This window comes from Papio anubis, chromosome 17, assembly GCF_008728515.1.
Source record: "Papio anubis isolate 15944 chromosome 17, Panubis1.0, whole genome shotgun sequence".
Classification (NCBI taxonomy): Eukaryota; Metazoa; Chordata; class Mammalia; order Primates; family Cercopithecidae; genus Papio; species Papio anubis.
Genome location: NC_044992.1, coordinates 53,579,565 through 53,598,817, shown reverse-complemented (window position 1 = coordinate 53,598,817; position 19,253 = coordinate 53,579,565). Strand labels below are relative to the sequence as shown.

Below are 19,253 nucleotides of genomic sequence, written 5' to 3'. Positions count from 1 at the left end.
CTTTCCCTTTCATCACAAAAAATACTTTTTAAAAATGCACTAAAGGCTCAAGATAATTAATAATTTTTGCTGCTTCATCAAGGACATCTTAAGTGGAACTCCCTTAAAAAAAAAAAACTGAGTGGAGAATGTAATGACTATTGGTATAGTTTGGTGCCTCTGCCTTGATTTGTGCTAATAATGTGCCAGCAGTTTTGTTCACCTTTGTTTTTGTATTCTGATTGCAAATATCAACACAGTGAAAAAGGCAGATAATATTCTAGTATTGCTATGAAAATACCTTTGATTTCACGAACCTCCAAAATAGTCTGTGAGATCCCCAGAAGTCCAGAGACTACACTTTAAAGAAAACTGGCTTAGTTCTTTACGTATGTTTCCTTTGACTCCCAGACCACATAGATCAAGGGGGGGGGGTGATCAAACAGAGGCATATGACTGGGGTTTTTAGCTTGGTTACTAAATAAAAGCAGTGCCATTACCTAAGATAATGAAACAGGATGCGGAATAGTGTGCTGGAAGGAGGAAGTGAATTCTGAGCTTCAGGTGGCTTGAGGAACATAGAGGTATGGGAATCTTAATATTAGTGCAGCTCAGAAGTTTTTCTTAGGGTTAGGTAACCTCACCATACTAGTGGTTTTTGAGAGAGAAGAGGGCAGAAGAGACCTTGTGCAGCACCAACATTTACGGGTCCAGGAGGAAGAGAAGAGGATGATAGTACAAGGACATCAGGAAAGAATTAGAAGGATAACGGTATTGTCCAGTGCTGCAGAGAAGTCAGATAGAATGGGGACTGAGCCTTGACCATTGGATTTGGTAATAAGATTACTGGTAACCTTTGCCAGAGCAGTAGGGGATGAAATCCAGATTATGGAAGAGTGAAGAGTGCAGAGACAGTTATTTATACTATTCTTTAAAAGTTTTGGGGTAAAGGGAAAGAGAGATGTTGGGCAATTAAATATGAGAGAGAGGCTGTACTGAGGACAGAAGATACTTAAGTAAATTCTTAGGCTGAAAGGAAGAAGCCAGTAGAGAAGATACTGATGAGCACTTTGATCTGAAAGAAAAGAAAACTGATGAAACAAGTTGGTATTACAGATGAGGTACAGTTAGCTCTGTAGTATAATCTGTACTTCTAGTGAAGTGAGAAGCTGATGAAAACTGGATTCCCTGGCCAGAGAAATGCACAGACCTGTGATATTTGGCATACTTTTTTGTGTGAACACGGGAATTCCATACTAATTTTTTCTGTTTAATTATTGTTTAGTTTGATGTGTCTTGCTTTAAATCCATTTATTTCAACAAAAAGATTTTTTTTTAATGCAGATGATTTAATTTTAACAATCTGTGATTTTCTCCGAATCGAACTTGTGTTTTGGCAACTTTCAGTCTGTAGTAACAAATGACAAGAAGAAGGGTGCAATTCTTTCTCTTGTGCAGGGATTTTGCCTCCCCCTTTCTTTCAGTTGAAAGATACTTGGGTCTCTCGAATAACTGGTACAATTAGCTCCAGAGTGCTTTCTTTCTGGAGGCAGTTTAGACAACAGCACTCAAGTAGTGCTTTTGTTAAAAATATATGTGTTTTTAAATGTGCTTGTATTTCTAACATTATTTTCTCCTTTCTCTTCTAGTCTGTTCTCTGGGGAGGCAGTAAGGGGCCGTGGAGCTGGCCTCGGCCTCGGCCTCGGCATCGGGAGAGGCTGGACTTCCTGTCTCTCTGTGCTGAATGGCTGCGATGGCGCCCGCTCTCACTGACGCAGCAGCTGAAGCACACCATATCCGGTTCAAACTGGCTCCCCCGTCCTCTACCTTGTCCCCTGGCAGTGCCGAAAATAACGGCAACGCCAACATCCTTATTGCTGCCAACGGAACCAAAAGAAAAGCCATTGCTGCAGAGGATCCCAGCCTAGATTTCCGAAATAATTCTACCAAGGAAGACTTGGGAAAGCTGCAACCACTGGTGGCATCTTATCTCTGCTCTGATGTAACATCTGTTCCCTCAAAGGAGTCTTTGAAGTTGCAAGGGGTCTTCAGCAAGCAGACAGTCCTTAAATCTCATCCTCTCTTATCTCAGTCCTATGAACTCCGAGCTGAGCTGTTGGGGAGACAGCCAGTTTTGGAGTTTTCCTTAGAAAATCTTAGAACCATGAATACGAGTGGTCAAACAGCTCTGCCACAAGCACCTGTAAATGGGTTGGCTAAGAAATTGACTAAAAGTTCAACACATTCTGATCATGACAATTCCACTTCCCTCAATGGGGGAAAACGGGCTCTCACTTCATCTGCTCTTCATGGGGGTGAAGTGGGAGGATCTGAATCTGGGGACTTGAAGGGGGGTATGACCAATTGCACTCTTCCACATAGAAGCCTTGATGTAGAACACACAACTTTATATAGCAATAATAGCACTGCAAACAAATCTTCTGTCAATTCCATGGAACAGCCGGCACTTCAAGGAAGCAGTAGGTTATCACCTGGTACAGACTCCAGCTCTAACTTGGGGGGTGTCAAATTAGAGGGTAAAAAGTCTCCCCTGTCTTCCATTCTTTTCAGTGCTTTAGATTCTGACACAAGGATAACAGCTTTACTGCGACGACAGGCTGACATTGAGAGCCGTGCCCGCAGATTACAAAAGCGCTTACAGGTTGTGCAAGCCAAGCAGGTTGAGAGGCATATACAACATCAGCTGGGTGGATTTTTGGAGAAGACTTTGAGCAAACTGCCAAACTTGGAATCCTTGAGACCACGGAGCCAGTTGATGCTGACTCGAAAGGCTGAAGCTGCCTTGAGAAAAGCTGCCAGTGAGACCACCACTTCAGAGGGACTTAGCAACTTTCTGAAAAGCGATTCAATTTCAGAAGAGCTGGAGAGATTTACAGCTAGTGGCATAGCCAACTTGAGGTGCAGTGAACAAGCATTTGATTCAGATGTCACTGACAGTAGTTCAGGAGGGGAGTCTGATATTGAAGAGGAAGAACTGACCAGAGCTGATCCCGAGCAGCGCCATGTACCCCTGTGAGTAGACCTCATGCATGATAGCATTCTTAAGAAATGTTGGCGCAGGGAAGTATGAATGAATCCCTACCATGGAGAGAATGTGATTCTTTGTACATAGGTGTCTAGGTTCCATTTGTTTTTTTCCCTGGTGTTAGGTAGGTGAGTGTGTATACATGTTAGTGAAGAAATGGAAGATATTTTTGCTGTAGTGTTGTGGTGTTGTAGTCTAAATGGTGGTAATTTCCTTTTGAAGCCTTATTAAGAAAACTAGGAGACATCTTACGTGTAAAATTGTACTAGTACCTCTTTAAGAGTGAATAATTAGATTTCTTTTGAAACTATATATAGGACATGACAAGTTAATGGCCTGATTGTTCAGATTTTGTTGTTTCCAGTAAGCAGGGACAAATGTTGAGTTGACCTAGTTACCTTTGTAGGAAATTACAGTTGATTTTGATTGAACTTTGAGCAGAGAGCATATCCAGTCTTCAATTTTAACACTTGAGGTTTTCTTACATTTTAAGGACTGACAATTAGAAAATGCTTCAGAATATTTAATACATTGCCTCCAAACACAGTCCACTTTCACAACCTGACTGTCTTCCTATTTTAAAAAAAAGCCCATTTTAATTAGATTTGTTAAGCTGAGTTAAATGTATTAATGTATGTGGAATAAATTCTTACTTTTTTTTTTTTTTTTTGGGGGAGACTGAGTTCCACTCTGTCACCCAGGCTGGAGTGCAGTAGTGTGATCTCAGCTCACTGAAGCCTCTGGCTCCCGGGTTCAGGTGATTCTTGGGCCTCAGTGTCCTGAGTAGCTGAAATTACAGGCACCCGCCATCACGTCAGGCCAATCTTTTTCTTTTCTTTCTTTCTTTCTTTCTTTCTTTTTTTTTTTTTTTTTTTAAGTAGAGACAGAGTTTCACCATGTCGACTAGGCTGGCTTCGAACTCCTGACCTCATGATCTGCACACCTCGTCTTACTGGTTTTTCTAAATCTGTTGATTTGAGAAAATTTTACATAAGCTTAAAGGGTGGCGCTCCAAATTGGCATGGTGGAGACAGAGACGTTTCACTCTTGTCACTCTCGATTCAGCATCTATGTACTTAGATAAAGCAGTACTATATTATAACATACTTAAATGTTAAATAAGTGCATTTATCTACTTAGGAATCTCAGACTTGAGAGGTAGCATGAGGAGTTGGAAAAGAGGGGCAGGATAGTTGACTAGTAGATCCTCTTTCATTTCCTCTTTGCTAGAGGCTGACTTACTAGAAAAGGCTGAAAAGGATGAATATGTGGGAAGAATTGGTGTTTCCTTGACTGTATTAAAAGATGACTACGATTTTCACTGGAGTGTTTGGTTGTTGAGACAGCCGTGATTTTTTAAAGTAAATTTTCTGGTTCCCCAATTTTGTTTATATTATCTGCATGGATAACATATTGTATCTGAAATGAAACTTTTTTTTTTTCTATTTTGAGGGAAGAAATGGATAATTTTTGCTGAATTTCTTCCTTGTAGACCTAGTTCCATTGTCATTTGTTAGTTCACTGTGCTCAAGTTCACTTCTGTGTTTAGATTTAAAGCAAATATGTTTCAGAGGCTTGCTTCTTCTGTAACCCACCTTTCTTTGAATGGATTAGTAGCTTAATTCAGCTTGCTAATATTCATGGCATTATCCCCCCTAACTTTGCTGTTTAAATCACTGCTTTAAAAATATCTTGGTTAATGTTAAATATTTTGTGCTGAGAAGTATAATAAACACTGTAGTTAAAGGATTTTAAATTGCATGTACTTATTTTGAGTATTTAACAGAAAAGCATCTAGATTCTTTCTATAAGCTTATTGTTCTCAGGATACATTGCATTGAAAACATTTCTGAGTTTTGGTACTGTTGTAGGTAAGTGTTACAAACCAATGAAATAAAAATAGCTGAGAGAATTGTTCTTATTCTATAGGATAATTTAGTGACTTGAAAAAACCTTAAGTCTATTCATTTACTACCTAGTTCTACACATTCTTCTCACATAATGGTTTATGGTTTGGAAGGGTGTGAAGTGTATAAGAACAGCCAAAGGATGGCTTTTAGGAAACATTTTGGGATCAGTTGAATCCTCTTGCAATTAAATCAACTGAATGATACTTTGAAAAGTAGAATTTTCATGCATTAGATCATATTAAAGAAAATTTGGGTACTGAAAGTACTCCGAAGTAAATGTTCTTTTCGCATATTGTAATTGTATTTAGGGCCTGGCATGGTGGCTCATGCCTGTAATCCCAGCAGTTTGGGAGGCTGAGGTGGGTGGATCACTTGAGGTCGGGAGTTCGAGACCAGCTTGACCAACATGGAGAAACCTCGTCTACTAAAAATACAAAATTAGCTGGGCCTGGTGGCACACGCCTGTAATCCCAGCTACTCGGGAGGCTGAGGCAGGAGAATCGCTTGAACCTGAGAGGCAGAGGTTGTGGTGAGCTGAGATTGTGCCATTGCACTCCAGCCTGGGCAACAAGAGTGAAACTCCATCTCAAAAAAAAAAAAAAAAAAAAAAAAAAGTTTTTTTTTTGTGGAAACCAAAACCACCAGTAAAGCATAAATACTTTAAAGTTCTTGTTGAGCAGGATCACGGGGTTGACTCTTAAGGCTGGTATTTGTTTAGCCAAGTGTTTGTTGATCTTCTGAGTATTTTAAAAGTTTTCAGCAGTTGGCCAGACAATGAGAATGGAGGCATTGCTTTAATTTAAAAAGAAGAAGAAAAAGTTGTTCTTTGATGCTGAGAAATGAATCCTAGAATGTAGTTAGTTAATTCTTCAGGAACTTGACCCAGCTGATGAATTTCAGCTCCCCGCGCTCCCTTTCAGCAGCCGGTCTGTATTTTACTCTTTTGCCCAAGATATAATATGGTGGGCTAGGTTTCATCTAGGCAGCCCTAATGAAAATATTTAATAGAGGAGACTGTTGGAATGAGCTGTTTTTAAATGATGTTGCTTAAATTGCAAGTGGATAGTTCTGTGGAAATTACAGTCCCTTTCTTCACTAAGAATTCAATTGTTTTTTCTTTCCCACTTCCCAGAGGAGAAACAGTGATCCATTCTATGTCGTTGGTACATGCTAGCTGTAGAATGATTAATTTTTCTATGTTGTTGAATGTTTAGCAAATTGTATGTTCATCATTGTATTACTTGACAGTAAACTATATTGCTAAATGAGACTTTAGAGAGGGTTTCTTTTTTATTAATTTTTATGGTTGACTGATTTTATGTTTGGTTTAAAACTCTTGCTCTTTTTGTTTTAAACTGTTTTTGGAAAATCTTCATGAAATATTTCACATATCTTCCTTCCTTGGTACATTGGACATATAACTGCTTCTTTGAAAATTCTGCAGTATCTTGGGTTTGATATAATGTCACTAAACAATGATATAAGTCATCACTGTGGAAGGTACAGGAATTTAAACTTTATCTCCTTGAATATGGAATTAAGGAAGCTGCATGCTTCCATAAATATCTTAATGTTTAATTCTTAATTGTAGATGTAGAAATAAAAGCATTTAATTATCATATGTATGTAATGTACTTGCTGAGTTGTGCTTGCTGTTCTTTCTTTTTTATATTCTTTGTTTTTCCCTCTTAGAGTTGTCTCTTTTTTTTCCCCTGCAATTTTGTTTAATTTCTGGACCCATTCCATATTTTGCTAAATTTGGTTTTCGTTTTCTGGGCCCTGTGCTTATAAACTTCTATATAGTAAGTACTTGTTGTTAAAATAGTATTTTTTTTTCTAGAAATTCTCTTTATTGTGCTCTTAAATCAGCAGTGTTCTGGGTACCTGGACCACATTATGTAGGTCTCTCTCTCCTAAGGTGTGTGTGTTTTTTCTTTTTTTTTTTTCCCCTCTTTTTTCTCTCTCCCCAAAGTTTTTTTTTTTTTTTTTTTTTTCTTTTTTTTCTCCCAAGTGTTACTCTAGGCTTATCTTGAAGTTCAGTATAAAAATAACCTCATAAACCATTTCATTGTGATTACTGAAATATTGTTGAGGATATTCTCTGTATTCTGTAATGCCTTCTGTATAAGGACCTCAGGGAGAAAGTTGTGCAGCCAAGAATAATTGTATGTTTGTCTAAGCTTTTAGTCTGTTTTTATTACCTGGGTGCTGTAATTGTTCACTAGGTTTCTGTTTTCCTATTGACATCTGGAAGTTTAGAGCTAAACTTGTGGATCTTTTTGTTGTACCTTTTTAATAGCTTCATTTTGTTTCCCTGTTTTCATGTTTTTATTTCTGGTTGAATGTATGCTAACCTGTGTTTTGACTAATAGTCTCCTGAAGTCTGTTTCAGATCAAGATTGGGTAAAAATAAACTATAGATGCAGTTCAGTGACACTAAAGCGCTTATTTTAATTTTTGATGGTCTTGATTGCAGTGAGTTTTCTCACCCTGGGGAAATTTTTTTTTCTTTGATACCAAGTCTTGCTCTTGTTGCCCAGGCTGGAGTGCAGTGGCGCGATCTTGGCTCACTGCAGTCTCTGCCTCCCGGGTTCAGGCGATTCTGCTGCCTCAGCCTCCTGAGTAGCTAGGATTACCAGGCCGAGATGGGTGGATGACGAGGTCAGGAGATCGAGACCATCCTGGCTAACACGGTGAAACCTCGTCTCCACTAAAAATACAAAAAATTAGCCGGGCGTGGTGGCGGGTGCCTGTGGTCCCAGCTACTGCAATAAGCTGAGATCGCGCCACTGCACTCCAGCATGGATAACAGCGAGACTCCGTCTCAAAAATAAATAAATAAATAAAATAAATAAATAACAAATTGTAACTCTTACTTGAATTTATTAAGAATACACAGATGATGTTGCCAAAGTGGCAATCAAATTGGTTTGTCATTTTTTACTTTTTATGTGTGTTTGTATGTATGTATATGTTTGAGAGACAGTCTCGTTCTGTCACCTGGGCTGGAGTTCAGAGGTGTGGATCTCAGCTTATTGCAGTCTCTGCTTCCCAGGTTCAAGTGGTCTTCCTGCCTCAGCCTCCGGAGTCGCTGGAGGTGTGCACCGAACACCTGGCTATCATTTTTCTACTCTTTAGCATTTCATAGAGTGGTGGGTTGAGAGGAACATCACCCAGGATACCTAAGTCTTCTCAGCTAAATCCTTCTCTGCTAAAAACTAGCTGTAGGACTAATGTAACCATTTTTCTAATAAAAGTGAGGGAGCTGACCCTATGTGACCTTTAAGTCTCAAACTACTTTGAAATGTGACTATTTATCTTTAACATGAATGGAACTGTTCTCATTACCATTTTTTGCATTGGGGGAAGCTGAGGCAAAGGACTTAGCAAAGCACTGGTATAACTTGAAACAAAACAGATTTCTTGACTTGTGACTTAAAGCTTTGGTTCTTTTAATACCTTCATTTCTTTGGTTTATTTACTTTTCATAGTCCATTAAAGTGATTATCGTATTTCTTGATGTATGGGATAGAAATGTGGGAATAATTTCATTGTATTCTTACACAATTTACTTCAGAGCTGAGTAAACTTTCATTTGTTGAACACCTTTGATTTAGTGCCCCTTGGCTTTTCTCCTAATCTGCACATGACGTCAGGTGGCAGAAATAGGAACTTGTGTTTTTTTCTTCTATTCCGTTCTCATTTTTTTTCCTGAGAAGATACGTAGGTAGTGAAAATTATTCTTAGTGCTTGTTGTGGGATTCTGAAGAAAGGAACTTAGGCATCAGGAATTTGGGGGTTACCCATTTACCATAGATACAGTTGCTGTAGTGTTTTCTGCTACCTTGTGATTGTTGTTTTTGTTCTTTGAAGTGAACGTACTCTTTTATGGTAGTGTTAGTCATATAATAAGTACTTAGTAAATGTGTAAGACACAAGAGATAACAGATGAATAAGCTAAGTTTCTATCCTCAAGAAGTTTAAAGAATGAAGGGAGTGAAGAACTTAGTAAGACAAAGATGAATGTTTAGAACAGTGCCTGGTACTAGGTAATGTTAGAAATGAGTCTTGAAGGATGGCAAATATTTTGATAGACAGTTTTCTTTTGGTTGTGACCTTCTGAGAGGTCAGTATAGGCAGATGGCACAAGGCACACAGAGAAGACAAGTTGAAAGTTACAGGGCTTTGGTGGCTCCGTGGGAATGGGATATGTTGAAGACATAGTAGTATAGGTACAGATGATAAATGTAATGTGAGAAGAAAAAGAGATAATTGCAGAAATGATGTAGAGGTAAACTGAATGGGACTTAATAACTGTGATGTGTGGGGTCAGTTACGGGAGGGATCATCATAGGTGATTGAAGTTTCAAGCCTGGCTGACCATAGCAATAGATAAAGGTTACCAGAAGCATTTCAGTACTGTTTGCAAAATAACCTTAATAGCTCGTGAGAGTCCAGGTTCTTTACTAGAGTCTTAAGAATGAAGTTTTCCATATTCCTTACAAGTTCCAGCAAGTGTTAAAAATGAGGAAATGGCTGGGTGCAGTGGCTTGAGCCTGTAATCCCAGCTCTCAGGAGGCTGAGACAGGAAGATGGGTTGAGCCTAGGAGTTCAAGTCTTGGGTAAGCTGTGATGGTGCCACTAAACTCCAGCATGGGTGACAAAGTGAGACCCTGTCTCTCAAAAAATAAAAAACAATGAGGAAATCAGCTTCCAAATAATCTTCTATAAACAGGGGAAGGAACTGATCTGTACAGAAACCTGAAAACTTTCATTGGAGGAGTTTGGATTTGATTAATTCATTCATTAAATCTACATTGAATGCCTGCTACACATGCTGGGATGCTAGGCATACAGTGGTGAGTAAGAAAGATACAATCCTTGTCTTGCGCTTATGGGGAATATAGACTAGAGAGAGATTAATATTTAAGCAGGTAATTACATGGATGATGATATATTTATGATTGTTGTGGGTGCTACAGGGACAAAGTTCAGAGTGATCTCTGAGGGTGCATATTGGATATATCTAGTCAGCATGTGGTGGGGATGTGATGGTGAGTCTTCTGAAGGAAATGACATGTAAGCTGAGACCCGAAGGATAAGAGGGAATGGGGCTTTGCTGCTGATTAAGGAAACAGGACATGCTGAGGTCCTGGAAATGGAAGGTGCTTGACTCTCTCAAAGAACAGAGCAAAGTTTAGTGTATTTTACGAGTAGCGAGAAATGAGACCAGAGAGGTAGCTAGTTGCCAGATCATACAGATGGCCTTGTTGATTACATAAAGTTAAAATTTTTATTGTGAAGCCATTGACATGGCTTACATGATTCGTATTTTTCAGACCCCGCTTGTGTGGAGAAGGGGAATAGAGGTGAATTTAGGCTAACCAGTTAGCTGAATAGTGGACTCAGCTTTTGGCAGGAAAGATTTAAGGTAATTGGTTACTGGAGGTAGGGGTGATGAGGGCTTGTGACTGATTGCATGTGGTGAGCAAAAGGGAAGAGGTGCCATGGGTGATTCCCAGATTTTTGTTTGGCAGGGGTAACTACATTGGATGGATATGTCAAGATGGAGAAGGAGCAGATGAGGTAGGCATTCATTAATTTTTATTTAAATATTTTCATCTGTTGGGTATACCTGGAGTGTCCTGTTCAGAGTCCCCGATTAGGCTCTGTCAGTGTGATAAAACAAATAGATTTAACTAGAAAAGGGAAAGCATGGGGCCACATTCTATTTTAAATGGATGGTACTTTAATTCATTTCCCCGCCTCCCTAAACATGGACCAAAGTGGACTAGATTATTTTGCAAGCTGGGTAGAAATTTGTGCCTAAGGCCATGTCCTTTCATGTTTACCAACGAATTATCTTTTTCCAATTTTCTGTTGTGCATCTTGGAAAATTATGCTTAAATATCCAATGTAAAGAAAACATTGAGTTTATATAGATTTGAAACCAAGGGGGTTTAGTATATAGTAAACATAAGAAGAAATCTTAACCAGTTTTGATTCTTATTAGTTAAGGCTTTGTGACAACTGTATCCTGTTTGATATTATATTTCTATAAGTGTGAAAAAAGGTTTCTTGCACCATGGTAGACAAAATTGCTTTGAAATTATTTTAAGTCTGATGAAAGTTTCTGTAGGGTCTACTCCGCAAACAAAATATACTGAAAATTTGCTGTTAAATTGTGAATATTGTGGTTTGTTCTGGCAGCCTATTTAGTAGCAGTGTAGTAATCATGTAGATTATATTCAGAACTCAGGTAAGAAGGATTGTAGAGAAAATTGTTTTGGGGGCGGGGGAAATGGGGAGATTGGGGAATGGCAACCAGAGAGAGGTGTCATAGTTCGTTTAAGATCATGTTCTTATAAGTTGTTTTATTTAGGCCTAATAGAATAGAGGGCATGTGCCAGGGAATTGAACACCCTTGTATGTGTAGTGCCATTTTCTTGCTCTCCCTTTAATTGCAGTTTCAACACTGTTTGTTTCTCTGGTACTTGCCAGAGATATATCCTGGGAAGAAACAGGGTGGCAGAGTTTAGAGCCTTTGGGACTGAATTAGTCTGAAACCTGAGAACCCAGGAGGATTTTGACTGAACAACTGATTTGGGTGAGCTAGGAAACGACGTTTTTTGGTTTTTTTTTTTGAGACAAGAGTCTCGCTCTGTCGCCCAGGCTGGAGTGCAGTGGCATGATCTGGGCTCACTGCAAGCTCTGACTTCCGGGTTCACACCATTCTCCTGCTTCAGCCTCCCAAGTAGCTGGGACTACAGGCGTCCGCCACCACGCCTGGCTAATTTTTTTTTTTTTAAAGTAGAAATGGGGTTTCATCATATTAGCCAGGATGGTCTCAATCTCCTGACCTCGTGATCCGCCCACCTCGGCCTCCCAAAGTGCTGGGATTACAGGCATGAGCCACCGCGCCCTGCCGGAAACAATGTTTTTAACCAACTTTGCCTAATCAGACAACAGTTGAGACATCCTGGTAGAGAAATAATAGCCTACATATGTTGAATTGTTTTTAGCTCTTTAGTTATAAAGAGCTTTTTACAAATTTAGTTTATGTAATCCTCCAACAGTACAATGATATAGATAATTTTCATTTTACAGACTCAAACTGTGGAATGGAAAGTTTAAGTAACTTAATGTCACACAGCTAATAAGAGATCAAGATAATAAGCTAGGCTCTTTACCTATCTCCTGGGCATAAGCACTAGCTTTTTTAGTGGAAACAGAATCAAATTGTTCATTAGATTTGATTGATGAAAAGAGGTCTACCAACCATCATGTAAAATACGGCATTTATGTTTATATTCAAAAGACTATTATAAATTAATTTGGTAATACGTATTTTTTGAGGAAAGGTATAATGGCCATGTGTATCTTAACCAAATACATCCTTAAGCCTACAATACCCTATTACTCTTTTTCTTTTGTGGAGTAGAAGTTGGATGGGTTATATGGGTGTGGTGCCTCTCTCCTGTAATCCTAGCACTTTGGGAGGCCGAAGTGTGCAGATCCCTTGAGCCCAGGCGCTCTAGAGCAGCCTGGGTAACATGGCGAAACCCCTTCTCTACAAAAAAAAAAAAGTAGCCAGGTGTGGTGGCATGCGCCTATAGTCCCACCTTACTTGGGGGGCTGAGGTAGGAGGATTGCTTTGAGCCTAGGAGGTGGAGGTTGCAGTGAGCCGAGATTGTGCCACTGCACTCCAGCGTGAGCAGCAGAGACCTTGTCTTAAAAAAAGTTGGATGGGTAGAGGAGGGACATTTTGCTAGGGCAGACATAACATCTAGGAAGTGGTTGGAGTTATTTTTTTAAAAAGGGAAGAAAAGAAAGGAATTAGTATTTATTGATCACACTTTTGTGTATGTTAGGTGGTTTAGGTTTGGTGTCTTTAAATCTTCCTTATGATGATGATACCCCATTTTACAGTTGAGACCCAAGACTATAGATATGTTAAATAATTTGCTTGTGGTCATACACGTTCTATCTTCTGAATGGAAGATAACTCCTGGAACTGATTGGTAGAGGGCAGAAAAAAGATTCTGTTTTGAGAAATGGAGCAGCCTGAAGGCACATACCTTTGCTGTTTGCTGTAACTCCTTTAGACAGCTCTGACCACACAGTACGTGGGTGGACACCAGCATTGACCAGGAGGGACGGTGGGAAGTTTAAATAGTTTTCCTTTACATAATAAACAGTCCAGTGAATTGAACTATTTAAGTTTTTTCCCCATCAAATGGCTAAATTAAACATTTTTGACATTCAAAAGGGATGATTTATATCTTATGTGGAAAAGCCCCAAACAGCTATTTCCCCAGTTGCTGGAAAAAGAGCTCTTTTGAGATATGAAGGTATTTTATATTCTTTCTCCATTATTCTTACCTTGTGCTTACAGGTGAATTGTAAGCATGTGCTTTGTGTTTAGTATTTTCCTCAAGAAAACTCTTGCTGGTAAATCTAGTTACCATAGAACTTAAAAGGATATTGAAAAAATAGTTGAGGACTATCCTGATTGGTTTTCATCATTAGTCTGCTTTTGTCATTTCAGTGTCTGAGTAGGTGATTTGTGATTAAAATTTCACTTGTTATTTTTATTGATTTTGTGAGTACCAGAAAACTTGAAGGATGAACTAGAAGTTATTTTTCTTAGCATTTGTGGTATTAGTACTAAAGGGGGAGTAATAGAATAGGAAGAATTCTGGACAACTGTTGAGAATTGTTACATTTTGTCTTCCTAGGCTTGAAAAATTAGGATTGTACCTTTTGGAAAAATCCTACTTGTTGTTTTGTGGTGGGACCAGGCTGTGATGGGAAAGGCTGTCGTCATAGGCATAGGCAGGCCTTTTGCTTTGCTGAGGTATAGTGAGCAGCCCAGTGACCCTCCTCCATGTAGCCTGCAATGCATGCAATTTCCACAGAGTCCATAGAGTTAGTGCAAAGCTCCAGCAGGCCCACTCACCTGCTTTTCTCATGAGGCAACCTGGGACCAGTGTGTCCCTGTAGTAACTGTAATTTTTTGTTGTGTTCACTTACTGTAGTGGAAAAAAAATCTGAGCGTAAGGTTCTGAGTGGACCTGGAAAGGGGTGGGTGTTGTGAGAGACTGAAGACAAAGGCCTGTAACAGATGGGTATCTTTTTAGCTTAATCAAGCTGTTGCTGGAGTGTTATGCTTCAGAAATAAGTCTCCTGGCCGGGTGTGGTGGCTCATGCCTGTAATCCCAGCACTTCGGGAGGCCAAGGCAGGTGGATCACTTGAGGTCAGGAGTTTGAAACCAGCCTGGCCAACATGACAAAACCTTGTCTCTACTAAAAATACAAAAATGAACTGGGTGTGGTGGTGGGTGCCTGTAATCCCAGCCACTCGGGATGCTGAGGGACGAGAATCGCTCGAACCCGGGTGGTGGAGGTTGCAGTGAGCTGAGATTGCGCCACTGCACTCCAGCCTCGGCGATAGAGCGGACTCAGTCTCAAAAACAAACAAAACAAAAAATACAAAAATTAGCCTGGTGTGGCGACACATGCCCGTAATCCCAGCGCGCTGAAAGGCTTGAGGCATAAGAATCTCTCGAACCTGGGAGGCAGAGGTTGCAGTGAGCCGAGATCGATCGTGCCACTGCACTTCAGCTGGACCACTGAGTGAGACTGTCTCAAAAAAAAAAAAAAAAAAAAAAAAAGTCTCTAGTGGAAAACAAAATTTTAACCCGATTCCTCCAACCCCTCCCCACCCAAAAAAGCAAAACAATAAAAAAGTTTTGTTATTCTTGCTCTTTTAAAAAGCGAAATAAAATTCTTTCATTATTTCCCAGAAACAGTTGATTTAAAAACTATTGCAGATTATAAAGTTCATTTATGTAGAACAAATAAGGTACTTAGTGCCTTTTGCACTGTCAAATGTCAAAGGCAGAATTTCAGTTATTGCTTTTTAGGTGCATAAAGTTAACATAGTTGAATACTTCATTGATTCATTTAGTTGCCTTTCATAGAATTTTACTCCAAGAACAAAAAGATCTGGGGTTTTTCTAAAATTTTCTTCAGATCTTGAGAGTTTTCAGCTGAACTGCTGCAACTATTCTTTCTCTAGATTTCCAACTGGGTGAAAATGTTTTTCTTTTTAAATTGGCACTCTCCCAGCAGATTTTTCCACCAAGTATTCTTTGGGCACACCCTGTGCATAGTGAATTTTTCAAGATGCTTATTCAAAAGGGTTGAAGGACAGGCCAGTCTTCTCTTTGTAAGATGGAAACAGAATGAAACTTGCTTAAGACTCATTTTGCTTCTGCCCAGCTGTATATGAACTTGATCTCATGCAAATACTCTCAAGCATTACCAGAAGTAATTTGACTTAATAGTGTAAGTAGAAAGGCTAATTTTGTATTTGCAGGCAGTTTGCTTAGTGCAATAGGTGACCTCCCAATTGAGAATTCTTAATTTGTTCTCAATGATAACTTGATAGTAAGCAGGTCTCAGGTCCAAGAGTTGAGAAATGTGAGGTGACTTTGAAATTTTCAAGGTAAGTGTACATTCAAGACCATTGACGTGATATGTATATATTTGGCTTTACATTTTATTAGGTGCTGAGGTTGTCATTTCCATAATGTCCAAAGCAATGTTAGATTATTTAAGCTTCCATGGTTTACTGATGGTATTACTAGATGAGATAAATGCCTTTAATTTCATCTTTGAATGGTAAGATTGGCTGACTAATTTATGGAAGGATAAGGTACAGAATTGCTCTTGGGTGTTTCCTAGCAGGCCAGCCTTCCAAGAGCAATAGCTTATGTTTGTTCCTTTAATAAATAGTACTTAAACAGTGATCAGAGGAGTTACCATAGTTGGTAATCTGAATGGAAACTAAAATGTGTCATCATTGAGGGTAGTCAAAAGTGTTCTTGTGGCAGTCCTAGAAAAGGAGTTCCAGAATTTTCCGAGCAGAGAAAAATATAAATATTTTCAAGGTTCTAATTATTTGGAGACTAGCCTTTCAGGGTCATTTATCATCAAGATTAACCTTGCCACCAAAGGGCAAGGAAACACTTCTCTGGTGGTTAGATCAGGAATGATGAAAACGCTTAAGAAGAATTGAAAACTTGGTTCTTGTCTTCAATTAGTAATTTATGTGACTTTTTTTTTTTTTTTTTTTTTTTTTTTTTGAGATAGACTCTCACTCTGTTGCCCAGGCTGGAGTGCAGTGGTGTGATCTCAGCTCAGTGCAACCTCCGCCTCCCCGGTTCAAGTGATTCTCCTGCCTCAGCTTCCTGAGTAGCTGGGATTTCAGGTGTGAGCCACTGCTCCCAGCTTTCCCCTCCACTTTCCAGTAGAAAAGGAAGCATTAAAATTGGATATTGTGGGCCGAGCTCCTTGCGAGGATCCCTTGAGCCCAGGAGTTCTAGACAAGAATAGGCATCATAGCGAGACCCTGTCTCTGTTTCATTTTAGTATTTTAAATAAAAAACAAGAATTAGGCGTTGTGTACTAAGTATTAGATACATGGTACAGCCATTAAATGCTGAAATCTTAGAAGGAAGGAGTGGTTGGAAGGAAGGAGTGACTGCTGTGGGCTAAGGTGATAGGGAGACCTGAGAAGAGATGGATCTAGAGTTAGGAGTTTACATTCCGGTGTGGGAGTTCTCCATATAAACACTATCAGATACTGACTTTCTGGATGATCTGGAATATTCTTTCTTAATGTTTTTTTTGAGACAGAATCTCGGTCTGTTGCCCAGACTGGAGTACAGTGGTGCCATCTCAGCTTACTGCAACCTCTGCCTCCTGGGTTCATGGGATTCTCCTGCCTCAGCCTTCCAAGTGGCTGGAATTACAGGCATGAGCTACCACGCCTGGCTAATTTTGTATTTTTAGTAGAGATGGGATTTCACTGTGTTGGTCAGGATGGTCTCGAACTTTTGACCTCAAGTGATCCACCCACCTTGGCCTCCCGAAAGTGTTGGGATTACAAGTGTGAGCCACTGTGCCCGGCTATCTGCATATTTTTAAACTGCTTAGGAGGAGAAGCTTTTTTCTGATATTTACAAGATTTTCCCCTGAACTTTTGTCATTTAAATAATAGCTATCACAAGAAAGGATTGTTCTTAGACTATCTTTTCTTTTTAGAGACAGAGTTTCACTCTATCACCCAGTTTGGGGTGCAGTGGCGTGATAGTAGCTTACTGCAGCCTAAGACTCCTGGACTTCAGTGATCCTCCTGCATCGGCCTCCCGAAGTGTTGATATTATAGGTGTGAGCCACTGTACTTAGCCTATAATATCTTTTAAATGGTTTTTTTTTCCCCCAATAGATTGTAGGAACTAGAGTGTGTTATTCTCCTTTTCTATGTTTATGTGGTTTTTCCAAAAATGAATTTTTTTAGGCAGGTTTTCTTAACAGAGGCACCATTAACCTTTTGGGTCTAATAATTATTTGTCATGGGAAGCTATTCTGTGCACTGTAAGGATGTCTGGTGGCATCTCTGGTCTCTATTCCCTAAATGCCAGTAGGACCATCCCTCACCCTAGTTGAGACAACAAAATTTTTCCAGACTTTATTATATGTGCTCTTTTGGGGGTTGGGCTAAGGTCAAAATAATCCCCAATGCCAGGAGCAGCTTTTCACACCTGTAATCCCAGCACTTTGGGAGACCGAGGTGGGCGAATCACTTGAGGCCAGGAGTTCGAGACCAACCTGGCCAACATGGCGAAATCCTGTCTCTACTAAAAGTACAAAAATTAGCCGGGCATGGTCGCACACACCTGTAGTCCCGGCTACTTGGGAAGTTGAGGCAGGAGAATCACTTGAACCTGGGAGGTGGAGGTTGCTGTGAGCCGAGATCGCGACACTACAGCCTGGGCGAAAGAGCGAGACTCCGTCTCAGAAAAAAAAAAAAAAAAAAAAATCCCTGGCTGAGAACTATTGGATTAGGGTCTCCAGTACCTATCTTTGAGGGGGAAAGGATGCTACCATCAACTTTTCTGAATGCCAGGAATGCCTTTTTGTATAGTTATTCCATTTAATATTTTATAGCATATTTTAATTGTATAGTAAGCATTGTGTCTCTTATGGTAAAGAAACTAAAATTGAGGGATTAGGCTGCTTGTGGTGGCTTAATCTGTAATCCCAGTACTTTAGGAGGCCAGGACTTTGAGATCAGTGTGGTCAACATAGTAAGACCCCATCTCCATTAAAATAATCATAAAGTAATAAAAGGGAAAGATTAAACCTGGAGATGGCATCGTATAAACCATGTACAATATGGGTTACTTCTGCGCTGATTGTTTACTCCTTCCCCCACCACACCCTCTCATTTCTTTGTCCCAGCTCTAAGAAAAGCATACAATAACCTTTTCCTGTATTCTGGTACTGTTTAAGGCTTTGCAGTGAAGATGGTTTGGTGAGTCAGACCACCTTTAAAGAGGAAATTCTACCCTTCCCTTCATTCTCTCTCCTTTTATAAATTGTGGTGAGAGCCCGGGCACGGTGGCTTAGGCCTGTAATCTCAGTGCTTTGGGAGGCCGAGGCATGGGGAATCGCTTGAACTCAAGGAGTTCGAGACCAGCCTGGGCAACGTAATAACGCCCATCTGTACAATAAACCACAAGAAATGAGCTAGATGTTGCGGTTGATGCCTGTAGTCCCAGCTACTCGGGAAACTGAGATGGGAAGGTCACTTCAGCCTGGGAGGTCGAGGCTGAAGTGAGCATTACAACTGGAAATTCTTCAAGGGCAACCCTGATGGGGGAATATCCTCCTAAGGGACAAATCAGAATGTTAGCATTTCCCCACCTCCCTCATTTCCAGGAACGTATGATTTAAGTATGTGGATATGCCAGTCAGCTTTCCACAGCTTAGCTGGGGTAGAGTGAGGTGTGTGAGCCACTGCTTTTGTTCTTACTTGTCTTTTTCCCCTTACTTTTGTACTCCCACTCCTGCCAAACTAGACATCGTTTTATCCTGGTGTGTTCATTAACCTCTACTCCAAAAGTTAAGTGTGGTTAAGGGAGTGAGGTCGATTTCAAAATGCTACATCTGATTTAGAGGAGGGTATAGTTGAGTGAAGAACTAGGCACTGAAGCAGCAGCTCATGAGGGGAGTATTTTCTCTTTAAAGCCCTTACATATCAAGGCATCTGGTGTTCATGAAATAGTCTCTTGTGCTGTTCAACTTTTTTGCTCTTATATTACCTGACTTAGACAACTCCTAGGGCTGCGTTTTCTCTCCACATTACAATTCCTTCAGGGTCAGATTGTCTTACTTTCTCTCTCTTCTTTGTATTGATACTTTGTTTTTTTGGTGATTCTCAATTCTCCAAATGTAATGGAGTGAGG

General features: G+C 39.9%; 1 protein-coding gene across 10 annotated transcripts in view; it reads left to right on the top strand.

The window, feature by feature from the left end:
* The window catches only part of LOC101004877 (KAT8 regulatory NSL complex subunit 1), a 196,595-nt gene that overhangs the window by 53,305 nt on the left and 124,037 nt on the right, over window positions 1-19,253 (top strand). For all 10 annotated transcript variants that reach the window (XM_017950071.3, XM_017950069.3, XM_017950072.2 and 7 more), the window contains one exon: window positions 1,629-3,012. In XM_017950071.3, the coding sequence (XP_017805560.1) occupies window positions 1,724-3,012 (1,289 nt within the window). In that variant the 5' untranslated portion in view covers window positions 1,629-1,723. The remainder of the gene's footprint in view (window positions 1-1,628; window positions 3,013-19,253) is intronic.